This window comes from Euprymna scolopes, chromosome 12 (genome assembly GCF_053919585.1).
Source record: "Euprymna scolopes isolate OS-2025 chromosome 12, ASM5391958v1, whole genome shotgun sequence".
Classification (NCBI taxonomy): Eukaryota; Metazoa; Mollusca; class Cephalopoda; order Sepiida; family Sepiolidae; genus Euprymna; species Euprymna scolopes.
Genome location: NC_136493.1, coordinates 112990003 through 113004551, shown reverse-complemented (window position 1 = coordinate 113004551; position 14549 = coordinate 112990003). Strand labels below are relative to the sequence as shown.

Here is a 14549-nt window from a genome sequence, read left to right as displayed (position 1 = left end):
CATTGTCGCTGTCAGAGTCTATTTCTGTGTGTGGTCTCTTGGATTTTTTGGCATTCATAATAATTTTTGAAAAATTCATCAGCCATGCTCCCCACCCTCCTCGGAGCCCCTTATGGGGAAGAACTATGAGGGGGTAAATCCCATTCGCCTCGGTTCTCCAGGGCTACATAGCTGGTATACTCAAACATGGGGAGGTTTCCAAGCATTCACAATATATGGTTATGCCCACCCAAGTATGGGATTTCCCTGTATTTTTATTATTCCTGATGGTTACCTTTTTCCCAGCTTGATTGACCCTTCAGCCATCGCTTATTAACTCAGTTTATTGTTTATGTTGAGTGTTAGTGTGTTTTTGTTTGGATTGTCTGAATTAGTGCTTGTCATGACCAACCGATTGATTGGATCGGGCCTATCCAACCTCCCGTCTAGCCTAGTAAGGGCCAAAGTGGTGTGTTGTAGTATCATGTTATTATTTCCTAGGCATGTTCCACTCAACCACCAGGATCCCGTTCTTAATGCATTACGGGTTGCCACCAACGGTCAACTGGTGGTCCCATTGAAGGATTTTTACCCTCTGCAGGGGGGCAGTTGGTATGTTCTATCGCCCTACCAACTAGGCAAAAAAAAAAAAAAAAAAAAAAAAAAGGGGTGAGGAGGTGAAGGAAAAAGAAAACGAGGGAGGGGAAGGGGAGGAGAATGTTGTTTTTGTTTTTGTTTTCGCAGAACATGACTAAGTTTTGCAAAAGGGAATAAAAAAACAAAGACATCTATGTAGGTGCGTTTCATCTCAGGAAGTCAGTAGACAGCCTGATCTGGTAGCACCAGCAGGATGAGAAGAGTAATCCAAATAATCCAGATAAAATTCTTTAAAATTTCATTGCCAGTTAACTGTAATTGTTATTGATTAGAGATGAACAAAAACTTTTGTTTTTAAGATGAAGATAGAAATTTTGGTTCTCATCCAGATTTTCCTCTATAAGAAGAAAACAAAAAGAAAAATCTGTATGAACCTGTGACAGAAAGCAAATATATTCCAAAAATTATGTAATTTGATCAAGTATTATTTTTATAATGAAACTCATTTTTAGCGATTAATGGGAATTTGTAGCCATTACAACATAAACATAGTATGAATTATTAGAGTTATTTCCTTGTTCTCTTCATACTACTCTGTAGTTATACATAAAATTTGATCTTTTTTATTTAAAAATATAACTACTAGATCAATTTACTTGATTTTTGGAATATATCATTAGGTGCATTTAAAAAAAAAAAAAAAAAAAATTTTTTTTCATTGCAACTTCAGTACCATCTTTTAAAAAAAGGAATGTAGGATAATAATGTACATACTAATGATAGAACAATTGCAATATTTTTACCGATTCTGTGTTTTATTTCTAATTCTGATACAAATACAGATTCGAAAATTGCATGACTGTCTGAAAAGTAAAATTAAATTGTTTTTTTTTCATGTTGGAGTGAAGAGTCCTAATCTACTTTTAAATATAAATATAATTTTTTTTTTTTTTTAATTGGACAAACTTTTCAATATTTTCCTTTTATATATATCTAAGAGTTTGATACACTTTTTGTGAGATGTTTATCTATATTCTAACTCGTGCCATTTTTACTAATTATTCACTTGTGCCATTTTACTGTGCTGTTTTCTTTTTCTGTGTCGTTTTAACCTAAATTCATTATTGCTATCTATAAATTGTAGCTTTACTAGATCATCATAAGTACCAACAGTTAGAAATTAAGTTTTAAGCAAAAAAAAAAAAAAAGAAAATTATTTTTTAAAGAATCGTTTTTGGAATCTGAAATTAGACTCATAGTTTTTCAATTTCAATACCCCCAAAAGTTCTGATCCTGATTAATCATCCCTAGATGCATGATGCTGCCGAAGTAGAGAAATGTAACGATAAAAAATAAATCAACTTACTTTATGGCAAGCCTTTTTACACTTGTGTTGATCACATGGAAGAACTTTGTTACAAGGCATTCCACATGAAACGTCACTAATATGACAAGGAATATTTTGGCGTCGCTGAAAGAACAGCAAAAAACGGTTTTATTTTTTATTTTTAACAAGGGAGATAATCTAAAACAATGTTTTTAGTTGGTGCAAGTCCATATTCCCCTCCTCCACAAAACATACAATAATAAATTTATAAAAGGCAATACAATACGGAGGTGTAACAGATCAATACAAGCTGAAGCAAATTAAAGCATGCAACAGTGGAACGAGCTATGCAGATTCACCTTTTATTAATGCACAATAGATATATTTTTTATTATACGAGGTGCCTTCAATAAATTTCCAGACTTGTTTCGTGCAAGCATTTAGAATTGTTGTAGACTCATGAAAATGCAATGTTATTTCTATCCATTTTATGAGATGACTGACCAATTTTTATGATTTTACGTTCAAATGAATAGCTAAAGTAGAAATTGGAATACATTCTTATGATTATCACAGAGGGTAAATTTCAAAAATGCAATCTGAACATAAGGACACAAGAAGAACGATATGCAATAAAATTCTGCTTTAAAGTTGGAAAAAATCCCACAGAAACGTATGGAATGCTTCAGACTGCTTTTGGACCATCTTGCATGAATTGAGCATCAGTTTTTGAGTAGCATAAGAGATTCAAGGAAGGCAGGGAGTCTGAGGGATGATGAAAAGGGTGCGAGGTGTAAGGAAATCCGAACACCAAAGTTGATTGGCCAAATAAAGAATTTCATGGATAAGGACCGTCGTTTGTCTATTAAAGACAATAAGTGCACAGTTTGATGTCTGTACACACAATTATTCGCAAGGAACTGAAGATGTGAAAGATTTGTGCAAAGTTTGCCCCAAGGGTGCTCCATCCTTGTCACAGACTATTTGACCAAGATGGGCATCATGATAGTTCCTCACCCTCCCTCTAATCCAGACCTTGCTCCCCGTGACTTTTGGTTATTCCCTAAAGTCAGACATGCCTGAAGAAGCTAAATTTTCTTGAAATATCACAATACAGAATTTCCATCACACTACACTGTCCCTATTAAAAACAATACAATGTTAACAGCATAATAAAAAAATATATTTATACAGGGCTTTATGGACAAATTTATCTTTAGTTAACCTTTGACAACTAAATATTTTTGTTTACTAACCAAATAAAAATGTTACTAGCCAGACCCACGTGATTTTGGAATATGACATCTACATTCCGTGATGAGTATGTACATCATAAAGATTTGTCTATTTTTTTTTTTTTAAAAGTAATTCTAACTATACACCGAATGTTATGCTTAGACTTGAAAGTATAAACATTTGAATTTCTTCGGATGTTTTGTTTTTTAAACAACCTTCATTAAAAAAAAAGAAAAAAAAAAAAAAGAGTATAGTGTTCTATTAAACCTTCATTGTTTAAATAATTTGGCCATGCTCATTTTATTTAAAAAAAAAAAAGGTAAGACATTTTCCACTCAGCAATAAGCTTTAGAAGATTGTCTGTGTAAAAAACACAATTGCCAAAAGATAAGAGTTTTATTATTTCAAGTCGCCACTGGAAAAAAAAAAAATCACCCACAAATGCGACTGTTTCACTCGCAATGTAAAACCCTGATATATTAATAAAAGGTCTGCATAGCTGCTTCCACTTTTGTATGCCTTAGTTTGTGTCGATCTGTTACACCTTTGCACTGTACTGTCTTCTATAAATTATATTTATATACACAACAGATGATGCTTCAAGCAATCTACATTAACATATTAAAAATACCAAAAGTAAAGAAAAACGTGATGGAAAGAAAATATCATAGACCAAAAATCACGTAAATTGAAAAAGTAAATTAAAAAAAAAAACAAAAAAACAAATGGTATGGCAAAACACTGATCAACATTCACTTGACATCATCTGGCAGCACAAGACAGATAATTCCAAATAATTTAATCTTTTGCAAAACGTTAGAAAGCCATTCTTAACATGGGAAGGAGTCAAGGCATTAGAAAAATTCAAACTTGCTTATAAATGATTTTCTTTATAAAAATACAACTACTTAATAAATTTAAGCGATTTTCGGTGCATGATATTTTCGATTTGGCACATGTACGTACATCATAAAGATTTTTCTTTATTTTTAAAGTGGAGTTACGAACTTGCACCTTTCAGCAATTTAAAATATCTCTAAACAAACACATGAATTGTTTTTTTTATAAAATTGTAAAGACAAATCAAAATCTGAGATTGCTTTAAATGCCCTAATCACAGAAACCTAAAATATATATATATATATATATATATATATATATATATATATATATATATATAAATTACATTTAAGCTAATCATTTATAAATGCAAAAAGATTTAATGTAAGTTTAAATATTATATAAAATTAAAGTAAAATAATGGCTCAATCAGCAAATTAAAAAAAAAAAAAAGCAATAAAAAACATTTCAAACTATAAAATTGACAAAAGACAAAAATAAATAGTACCAATCAATATAGTAGAAAAAAGGAAAATGTCTTCTTATGGAAATAGAGCGAAAGATTTTCAGAATGGAGAGGAGGAAAAACTCAGACTGGCTATCTACTTTCCCCTAAACACTTAAATGGTTCTGTCCAAAAGTTTTTTAAAGATGGACAGAGATGCTGTACTTGCTCTAGATGAAACTGGCTTGATCCGAGCATTAGAAATAAAGTATGTTTATGTATGTTGTGGTGGCCACCTTACAGTTAATAATGTACTCTTCCACTTACTATAAATATCAAGAAAGTAAGTCTCTTGGCGGTTATGCACGACTTGTACACACTTGGCAGTCTGATATATAACACCTCGCTCCATTTGCTGTATTTTGCTTTGCTTGTCAATATATTTTGTTTCTACTAAATACAGAGTTATGTCCTTCTTTCAGACCCTTATCAGTCCACAAGAGTAGATAGCATGAAAATAAGAAGCCAAACTAAATTTTTTAACCTTAGCAGCTATTTTTACAGGCTAAAAACAAAACAGATTTTATTTCACAAGTTCGCTTAGACAGACAACGTCACTTCTATGTTTATGTTATACTTACTTCATGACCTCCCATACACATCTTTGAGGTGAGAACTGTACAAAGTGGACACTGGTCATCATTATTACATTTGTGGAAAACTGACAACGACAAAAAATTAATTAGAATTAAATACAACAAAAGTTGAAAGTGGAAAATAAAAATAAAATTGTCGATGAAATAATGCAAAATAAATAGTTTGTTCTTACATCTCGGAGTAGAACTATAAGAAAACTGCCATCAAACTAAAAATATATTACAAAGAAAAATGTAAAGGTAAACATTTCACATAAAAATGCAGTTCTTGTCCAGAATTCATCTATATTATAACAAGCACACACAAAAAATCTGTATGATGTACATACCCATGACAAAATGAAAATATCATATTCCAAAAATCACAAAAATTGATCAAGTAGTTTTATATATATAAAAAAAATTTTTTTCAAATTTTATAAATAACCAAAGACCAACTATCTTGTCCTTCATTTTGGAAACAATCTCAAGAAACAAAGAGAGATAACTCTACAATTAAAAATTGCAAGATTTATGTAACGCCTACGAATTCTCATCAATTGCTTAAAAACGATTTTCTTTATAAAAATAAAATTACTTGATCAATTTATGTGATTTTCGGTGTACAAGGTTTTTGTTTTCTAACGAATGCATAATTCAGATTTTTCTTTATTTTTTAATATAAGGTAATTCTGGACCAGAACCCGGAATTCTACTAAAAAACAGGTCTCAAATCACGTACGAGAGAGAGAGAAAAGTATAATATACTTTTTATACAAGTACACAGAAACGTTTTTGTTTTAGGCCCAAAATGGTCTAACAAATTCTTGTTGCATGAAACAAATGTTTCTGTATAGCTTACTTGCCATGAGTATACTTTTATATTACTAACTTCTCCTGAAATAAGCAATGTTGAAATAAATACTGAATCAAAAATAAATAACTTGATGTGGTGTGTGTGTATTAGTGGCTTGACAAGGCCACAGGGAAAACAAAAAAAAACCTTAAGCAAAATTCATCCCAATGTAGCAAAACTGAAGTTGGCATACTAGGACACTATATATATATATATATATATATATATATACACACACACAAATGTAGGTTAATTTGGGCATATTTTATTGGTTTGAAAATCAATTTTTTTTTTTTATCAATTGTCATTAAATTTGAATCATAAAATAGTATTTTAATCTCCAAAAAGCCTGTAAATTTTCATGTAGTTTCATCCCATAGAACAAAATATATTTTCAATACTTAAACCAAACATACTTTCAATATTTAAATATATATATATATATATATATATATATATCAAAATCTGATATACTGCATGTCAAATTATTAATGAGATAACATTCTTTTACCAGTTTCAGAAACTTACCGGTCGTTTCATATCAAAAGCTTCCGAAACGTTGACAATGCTGAGCTGCGCGTACTGTGAAATTTTTGTACTGTTCCACGCAATGTAAATAACTTGCCATATCGTAATTGCTGAATCCATGGTATTTGAGGTGTGTCAAATTATTAACAAGGCAGTTTGTTTTGTCAATAAAATGGGTCGCAAAGGTGGTTTAAGTAGTTCTGAAAAGAGTACTATTACAGAACAGCTAACAAAAGGTAAAACTACACTCGAAATATTGAAAATGATAGGCAAGTACCATCAAACTGTGGAGAACTTTTCAAGGACCCTATAAAGGTACGTAAGAGAGCTAATAAAGGTAGGTCTAGAATTGTTTCACGCCGTTCTCTACTCCAAATTAAACGTGAAGTTGTTAAGAACCTTGGGCAGACAAGTCGAGAAGTCATTAACCAAGCCGGATTGAAGAAGGTCTTCAAAAGTACTTGAGGTCGCCTTCTGAATGAAGTGGCAAAGTCTGTTAAACCTGTGACAAAGCCTCCATTAAAGCAACATCACATACAAAACCAATTGAAATAGGTTGAGGACAACATGAAAACGGATTTTTCCAAAGTTTTGTTCACGGATGAAGTGCAGGTCATTCTTGATGGCCTAGATGGCTGAAGCAAGGGATGGGCCCTAGATGGACATCGTCATCAGCATTTAAGGCACCAACAAGGTGGTGGTGGGATAATGATTTGGGCTGGGATTATCGGAGGTACTTTAGTTGGCCAATGGAGAGTCCCAGAAGGTGTTAAAATTACATCAAATGCTTACATAGCTTTTCTGAAGGAGCACTTTGAACCATGGCTGGAGAATCAAAGGTTGACATTAAGAAGAACCATTATTTTTATGAAAGATAATGTTCCCTCGCATGCAGCAAACAAAAGCAGAAAGTATTTGCAACAACTGGGATTCTCTGGGCGACGGAAGATGGAGTGGCCTGTGAATTCACCAGATTTTAACCCAATTAAGAACCTTTGGAGTATCATGAAGCAACACCTCTATGTAAGTGGACGCTAATTTAAGAGCGAAGATGAATTGTGGGATGCTCTCCACGAGGTATCGTGAGGAATAATTTGACGAAATCACAAATTTAACTAATTCTGTTGACCAACGTCTTTTACAAGTCATTCATATAAAACGATCGCACATGCCCTACTAATTATATCAACGTAGAAATTGCTATGTAGTTATTGGGTTCTAAGCATCTTTCCTAGTTTATTTAATGTTTGAAAATTATTTCAATAAATAAGTTATGGGTATATTATGTTTGTTTCTTACCCTTGTTAATTTGACACACTGAAATCAACAGATATTCCTATCTTCTGCCATAGTTTCGATAATACTGCTTTAAATACTGACTGGAGTAGCTGAATAGTATTGTAAGCACTTTCTCAAAGTATTGTAAGCACTTTCTCAAAGTTTCATTGATTTTTATTCACTCACTCCTTAAATATTTAAAAAAAAATGTAAACTCAATAATTTGATACGCAGTGTGTGTGTGTATATATTACACACCACCATTTTTGGCAATTTTGATCAGAATTTAACAAAGGAAGGCTTGTTGGAAAGGTTATGATTTGAATTGTATAGTAGACTGTGTGACATTTGCCCTTCATGTCGCACATTAAGAGGATCATCCTTCATCCAGAGCCTATTTTTGGCACTTTTTTACAGCCATAAAATGTTTCAATCATAGTCATTTATTTTCCTAGTTTTGCATATGAATTACAAAATATCTGATATTTACACAAAACCTATGGCCTTGATGGAGGGGAGACTAAAACTTACTGCTATGGTTTCAAATGATCTGAAATAACAGCAAGGGGAGACTTGATTCCAAATATTTCTCATATGTTATATCCCCTCTTTGGTTTTTATACATAAAGTAAATTTCACAGTGTATCAAGGTTATTTGATACTGGAGATATTCATAATTGTACTCTATTTTCAAAAGAGGAGCGATATAACATATGAGAAATATTTGGAATCAAGTCCTCACTTGCTGTTATTTCATATCATTTTAAACCACAGCAGCAAGTTTTAGTCTCCCCTCCATCAAGGCCATAGGTTTTGTGTAAATATATATATATATATTAGTTGAAACTGGTATATTTAAGCAGCATTTTTTCATTCAAGCAGACATTAAATACAGCGGAGATACTTTGATTTATGATTCTCTTATTTTTTCGATTTTCCATATAATTTTTTTTATATCAAAATCGAAAATATTAATGAAAGTTCCATCGTTATCATGAGCACTTTCAATTCAACTGTGAATCATCATCAGGTAGATCTCATGGAGTTGATGTGAAAACGAATAAAAGTGAAAAATAAAATACAATAAATTGTATCGAGTGACGACGGTCGGTTGAAAGTATATAAAAAGTCTATTAAAAGTTGCTTAAAACCTAAATTGATTAAAAATCTGAGTTTTAAAATCAACGAGTCTACGGGCCAATATTACCAAAGCGTGTTATTTACGTGCCACGCAAGACATTTTAACATGTTGTTGCGTTTCTCAAATGCAATATTATTAATAATATTAAGTAATATTGGATCATGGACTCTAAATACACATAGAATATTTTGGCAACATTTTTTTTCATTTTAAAAAAAAGTTAAAAATATCAGTTTTTGATTTATTTTTCTGATCTTTTATGGTGTGAAAATAAAAAAATTAATGCAACTTCCATAGGTGTCATAAACGTTTTTGATTCTATGTCGAATCATCATTGAGTGATAAAGCAAATGGATGAGAAAGTTGGAGAAATGGAATCTCAATAGTAGCTGAGGTCAATACTTGCAAACATTTGAGCACCAAAGTGTTGGGGAAACAGTTAACAGCCCAAATTCTGCATGTCAGACTTTCAGTTGCTGGATAAGAGTAGTGTATGCCAAGTATGTTAAAATATTATTCCTGGTTTAATAGGCAATATTATTCATTTATTATTTATTGTTGAGTTTTTAGCTAGATGGCTTTGAGCATTTTTAACTAGCTAGTATTTACAAAATGCATGGTAAGGTAGTGAGATAGGATAGGGGTTGTAAAACAGATGTATATATATATGAATATAATATAGAAAACTTTGATGGAACTAACCTGGGTGATCACATGCATGAGGTTTAGTGCACAATTTGGAACATTCTGGAGGTTTTGTGCCACATGGCACGGGAGGATGGATTACTTCAGCGCCGCAGTAGCAAGTTAACTCTTCAAAACCTAAAAAAAAAAAACATTTTAATGATTAAACAATAAAAATTTTCAAATGATAAGAAATATACAGAAACTCACTATCGCAATTAAATTCTTATAACTTATTGAAACTAATCAGTGAGAAATAAAAACCTTCTCTTCCTTCATTCCGTTTTTCTTTTTATAATAAAAAGAAATATTTTTATCTCTATATTAAATGTGAAAGAAATTAAATATTTTCCTTCCTTTCTTATTATTATTAGTTATTTTTAAAATTAAGCTTTCACTTCTTTGCTCCTAAAAATAAACTTGAATACATGACTATTCATAAGACAAAGTAAGCTGGACATATGGACGTTCACTTTTCTTCACCTTTGGATTTTTACGTAATAACTTTTCATTCTTTTGGCTCTCGAGTGTATATCCGACAGTCATTCAACCAAAAACCACATACGTCTATATAAAAACATAAGATATTAACGGATATATACTCAAGAGTCAAAACAATAAAAAGAATATGCTGTTGTCACAGCCCTAGTAATAACTATTTGTGCTTACCTTGTGCCTGTAGTAAATATCCTTTGAATGGACTTTGAAAACAATTAAGATCACCATTTAATAGTCTAAAGTCGTAGATAACTATAGATATTGATAGGTCTCATGAAAAGGATATATATTGTTGAAGTAGCTGAGCTTATCTTTCTACAATTTAAATAATCTGCTAAGTTGCATACTGCACAAGTGTCATAGTCGAAGCTGGTGTTCCTAACATGAGCCTTGCGTATCTTTTGACATCTCCCCTAGTTGGCTCCACCAGTCAGTATTTATGGCCCTTTTTTCTTTTTACTTACGTTATCGCTACTTGAACGTAAAGGGCTATTGATTTGGGACATGCCTAGGAAAGATTAACAAGATGTTGGTTTATGTTGCATTTAAACTTCTGCATATCAGTAAAGCCAGAGAAGCAGGTAGCAGGAAGGGAATTACAAAGTCTAGCTGTTCAAAGGAAGAAACTATTAGAATAGAAAGCTTTCTGGCATTTAGGGACCTCAACAATGAAGAGGTGAGATTTTATTACTAAGCAGGTTTGTGGAGGATATGTACGTCAAGTGCAACAAGTTCATCAGAGCACATTTCATCAAAACACTTGTAAAACAGGCACAGTGATGCAACATTGTAGCGATGGGACAGAGGTTGGAGCTTAGTTGACAGAGTAGGACCTATTAGATTGAAAACTCTTTTTTGGACCCTATCCAAGAGGGAGACGCTAGTGGTAGATGCACCATCCCAGATGTGGCAACAATACTCCATGCATGGGCGAATGGTGGCATTGTAGAAATACAGGATACTCTCAGGTGTGAATAGTCGATAGAGGGAATCCACCTTCTTTGCAGCAGCCTTTGCAAGTCCTTAACCAGCCAATCACAATCTTGTAAGGAGGAAAGACCCGGATATACTCATATTCATTATATCCGATTTTAGCATCATTAATGTTGATTTCTTAGATCCAAACCTGGACCTAATAAACATGTCTAAATCAAACGAGCAATTAAGATTAATACAGTCATTCAATTGTTTTTAGAAACTTTGATCCCAATATCAGTCGTAAAATCTTTAGGAGAATAGTAGAATTTTGGAGAGAGTTATACTCAAATTACAGAGAGGACTAATGATTGTTGCTAGCAAAAATCAAATTGATATTGTGATGACAAAATGATTTGCGATGGTTATCGAAAGAGACCAAGAATACTAGAAATTTAGTGAGACTTGTCACTCAGTCTCCAGAGGACACCATGTTATTGATAAAGATGTGTGTGAACGTCTAATGAGTAAATAATAATTTGTACAAAATCGAAAACAAGCAATTCTTTTTAGAACAGAGACTGAAGAGTGAAAAGTGCATCCTTACTTGCTATCAAACATGGCGGACAGTTGCCACGGTGACAAGAGCGCTCACATCTATGGCGTCCACAAGTGAGCAAGTTGCGGCAGTCTCGCTCACAATCATGCACAGTTCGCTGCAAAATAAAAAAAAACACATCCACCGTTAACAAGTTTTATGTAATCACGTTTAACATAAAACAATTCCTGCTAGATGATCAAAAGAATGCAACGATTTGACCACTTCTATGGGAAATTTAGATAGTACTTTAGAGAGGTGTGTGTGTGTGTGTGTAAAGTTATACAACAGAGCTTTTGAATACTTCTGCAGTTTATGGACAGTTCTATTTTTGTAGATAGGATTTCCAAGTTAAACATTAAATTTTTACAATATCTTGTTTACTAAATTGTTAGGGGAAAGTATAGAATAATAAAATAGAACCCTCCACACGCTAAAAATGGGTTTTTAAATAATTTTATTATTTTAGCATGGTCTGTAAACTGCTGAAGTACCCTTTTTTGTACTGCTTTCTGAATATTTTAAGTAGATTAATAAATAGAAAATAAAAACTAGATTTAAACAACAATCCATATTATAACTTTCTAATATGTTTGCACACTTATAAGCTTTCAAACTATTGGAGAATTGCACAATATTTGGCATAAAGCAGACTTAGAGCATTGGTTATGTCAGAAAAATCAAAATTATAATACATTTATATATTTGTCACTTACGCAAGTTCCTGACTTAATTACATCAAAACCAAAGTTCTGCAGATATAAACATAACGTGGGTGGAAAATGATAAACAAAGCAACGAATAAGAATGCACGCGATCCTTGCAGCATCAGACTACGTTCACTGCCAAGTCACGTTATTTTTCCAATTTTCTTATTTTATTCAAGTTGAGGGTGGAGCATTCTATTGGATGCCAGAAATTCATCCGCTATCTCATATGTTCCAACCGAGAGATTTTTTTCAAGATTCTAACGGTCTCTTTAAGTGTAATTGATTGATTCCCTTACACTTGGTTCCCCGGGTATATTTGCCAGGTAGTTTTTGAAATTCTTTTTCATGAGTCCAGTTGCTCCTATAATTACTGGAATAGTGGAGATCTTCCCAAGATTCTAGTTTCTATTCATGTCGTACATAAAACCTTGGTATTTCGTTATCTTTTCTCCCTAACATCGTTGGAGAATTACAATATCGAGTGACTCCCCAAGTCATGATAGTTTCACAATAATAAGCCAACTTGAACAGGTTGACAACAGGATTATCAGCGAATGCAATAATTGAACTAATTAGAATAATAATTTGTAATAGCTATTATTAAGACAATGATGACAGTTGAGGTAACAGAAAATGACTGATTAAATATAGATTGACATTGGAATCAAGGGGTTAAATAATTGACGCATTATGAGTAAGAATTAAATAAACATTTGTTATTTATTATGTTTCTGAAAGTTTGAGATGAGGATTGATAATTTGTATTCTTTGAATCTTATTTGTACGTTTCGGTTGATGTAACCTGCAACCTTCTTCAAGTGTATATCAACTTATAAAATTTATTTGTGAACAAATTGTCTGGTCAAAAAAAAAAAAAAAAAAAAAAATTATGCGTGTTGGGCGCAAACTCACATAACTTAGGCTAGTAAACGAATGCATTATCAATAGGCCCATGAGGATACAGATGTCATCACGTCACAAATTTAGCTTTTAAAAACGAAAGAATGTAACGACGGTTCAAGCATGCGTGGTTTATAAACTGCGTTGAAAGCAAGGTTTTTATCTGACCCCCTTCCCCAAACAAAACATTTCTACACGAAATAAGTTACAATTTTATGTGTCCGAGAGATCACTCTAACGATATCGTGTTCATGCCTGCATGATGAGGATGACAAGTTTTTAGCGGACATGCAAACCAATATTTATATAATAGATTTACATATACATACACACAGTGTTGCAGACATTTTTATATTTTGATTTGTTTTACAGCATGTCAACCCTTTTGGATTATTTTTATATGCCAAATCAGGTCATCTTAGTAAATGTTTTCAATCCTCAAGTTCTTTATATCTTCAAATATTTATTCATCGTGTTTGGTTGGGTTCTTTTGTTTTATGGTAAATCAATTCTTTTTTGAGTAATTTACTGCTGAATTCGGTCATCTTGGTAAAATGTTTAATGTTTTAATTTCAAAATGCATTTTTTTTTGTTTATGTGAATATTTGTATATAAAAAGGAAATGTTGCTTACCACACAACATGGCTGTGAACATTTGTGTTTGCCACAGTTTCGTTTTTTATTGCAACGTTTTTCACAAAGAAATGGACTTTCTTCTATAAAAAAAGAAAAGAAAAAATACATTTTAATTGTATCGCAAAATTGTTGAAAGAAAACGTGGAAAATATATAAAGAGTTTTTACAGACAAAATTTGAAAAGTTCGCCAACAGGATTTTTATTTCAACAAAATCATTTTAAGTGATTAATGGGAATTTATAGATATTATTGGTTGGTTGGTTGGTTGGTTGGTTGGTTGTTTTACGGCATATCAACCCTTTTCAGGTTATTTAATGCCGAATACAAAGATTGAAGAAAATTTTTTTTAATAGACTATATTTGTTGTTTTCAAGTCGGTTTCTATTTAACCCATAGTTGGGACCCTAACAAGTACTACCACTCCGGGTCAGAGTGGACCTGGGAGCAATGGCAATTAAAGGGTGGCTCCACACTCCCAAAGCCCGCAAGCTGGGGCCTCACCACTGGAATACTGGATATAGTTTAAGGTCATATAGATATTATTACTGCAACTCTTGTACATTTGAATTATTGAGTTATCTCCCTTTGTTTCTTCAGATTATTTGCGAGATATCGATAGAGAATCATTTCTCTCACTCAGAAAATTTGATTCTTTTTTTTTTTTTCTTTTTTTTTTTTTTTTAAATAAAACTACTAGATCAATTTATAAGATTTTGGGAATATGATATTTTCCTTCTATCACAGG

At 32.3% G+C, this 14549-nt stretch overlaps 1 protein-coding gene across 1 annotated transcript in view; it reads right to left on the bottom strand.

The window, feature by feature from the left end:
• LOC145291457 (protein shuttle craft-like) overlaps nucleotides 1-14549 on the bottom strand; it is a 111009-nt gene that overhangs the window by 33777 nt on the left and 62683 nt on the right. The window contains exons 11-15 of the mRNA XM_080137315.1: nucleotides 13801-13883; nucleotides 11567-11675; nucleotides 9565-9684; nucleotides 5066-5145; nucleotides 1943-2047 (exon numbers count right to left, since the gene is read on the bottom strand). Coding sequence (XP_079993441.1) covers nucleotides 1943-2047; nucleotides 5066-5145; nucleotides 9565-9684; nucleotides 11567-11675; nucleotides 13801-13883 — 497 coding nt within the window. The remainder of the gene's footprint in view (nucleotides 1-1942; nucleotides 2048-5065; nucleotides 5146-9564; nucleotides 9685-11566; nucleotides 11676-13800; nucleotides 13884-14549) is intronic.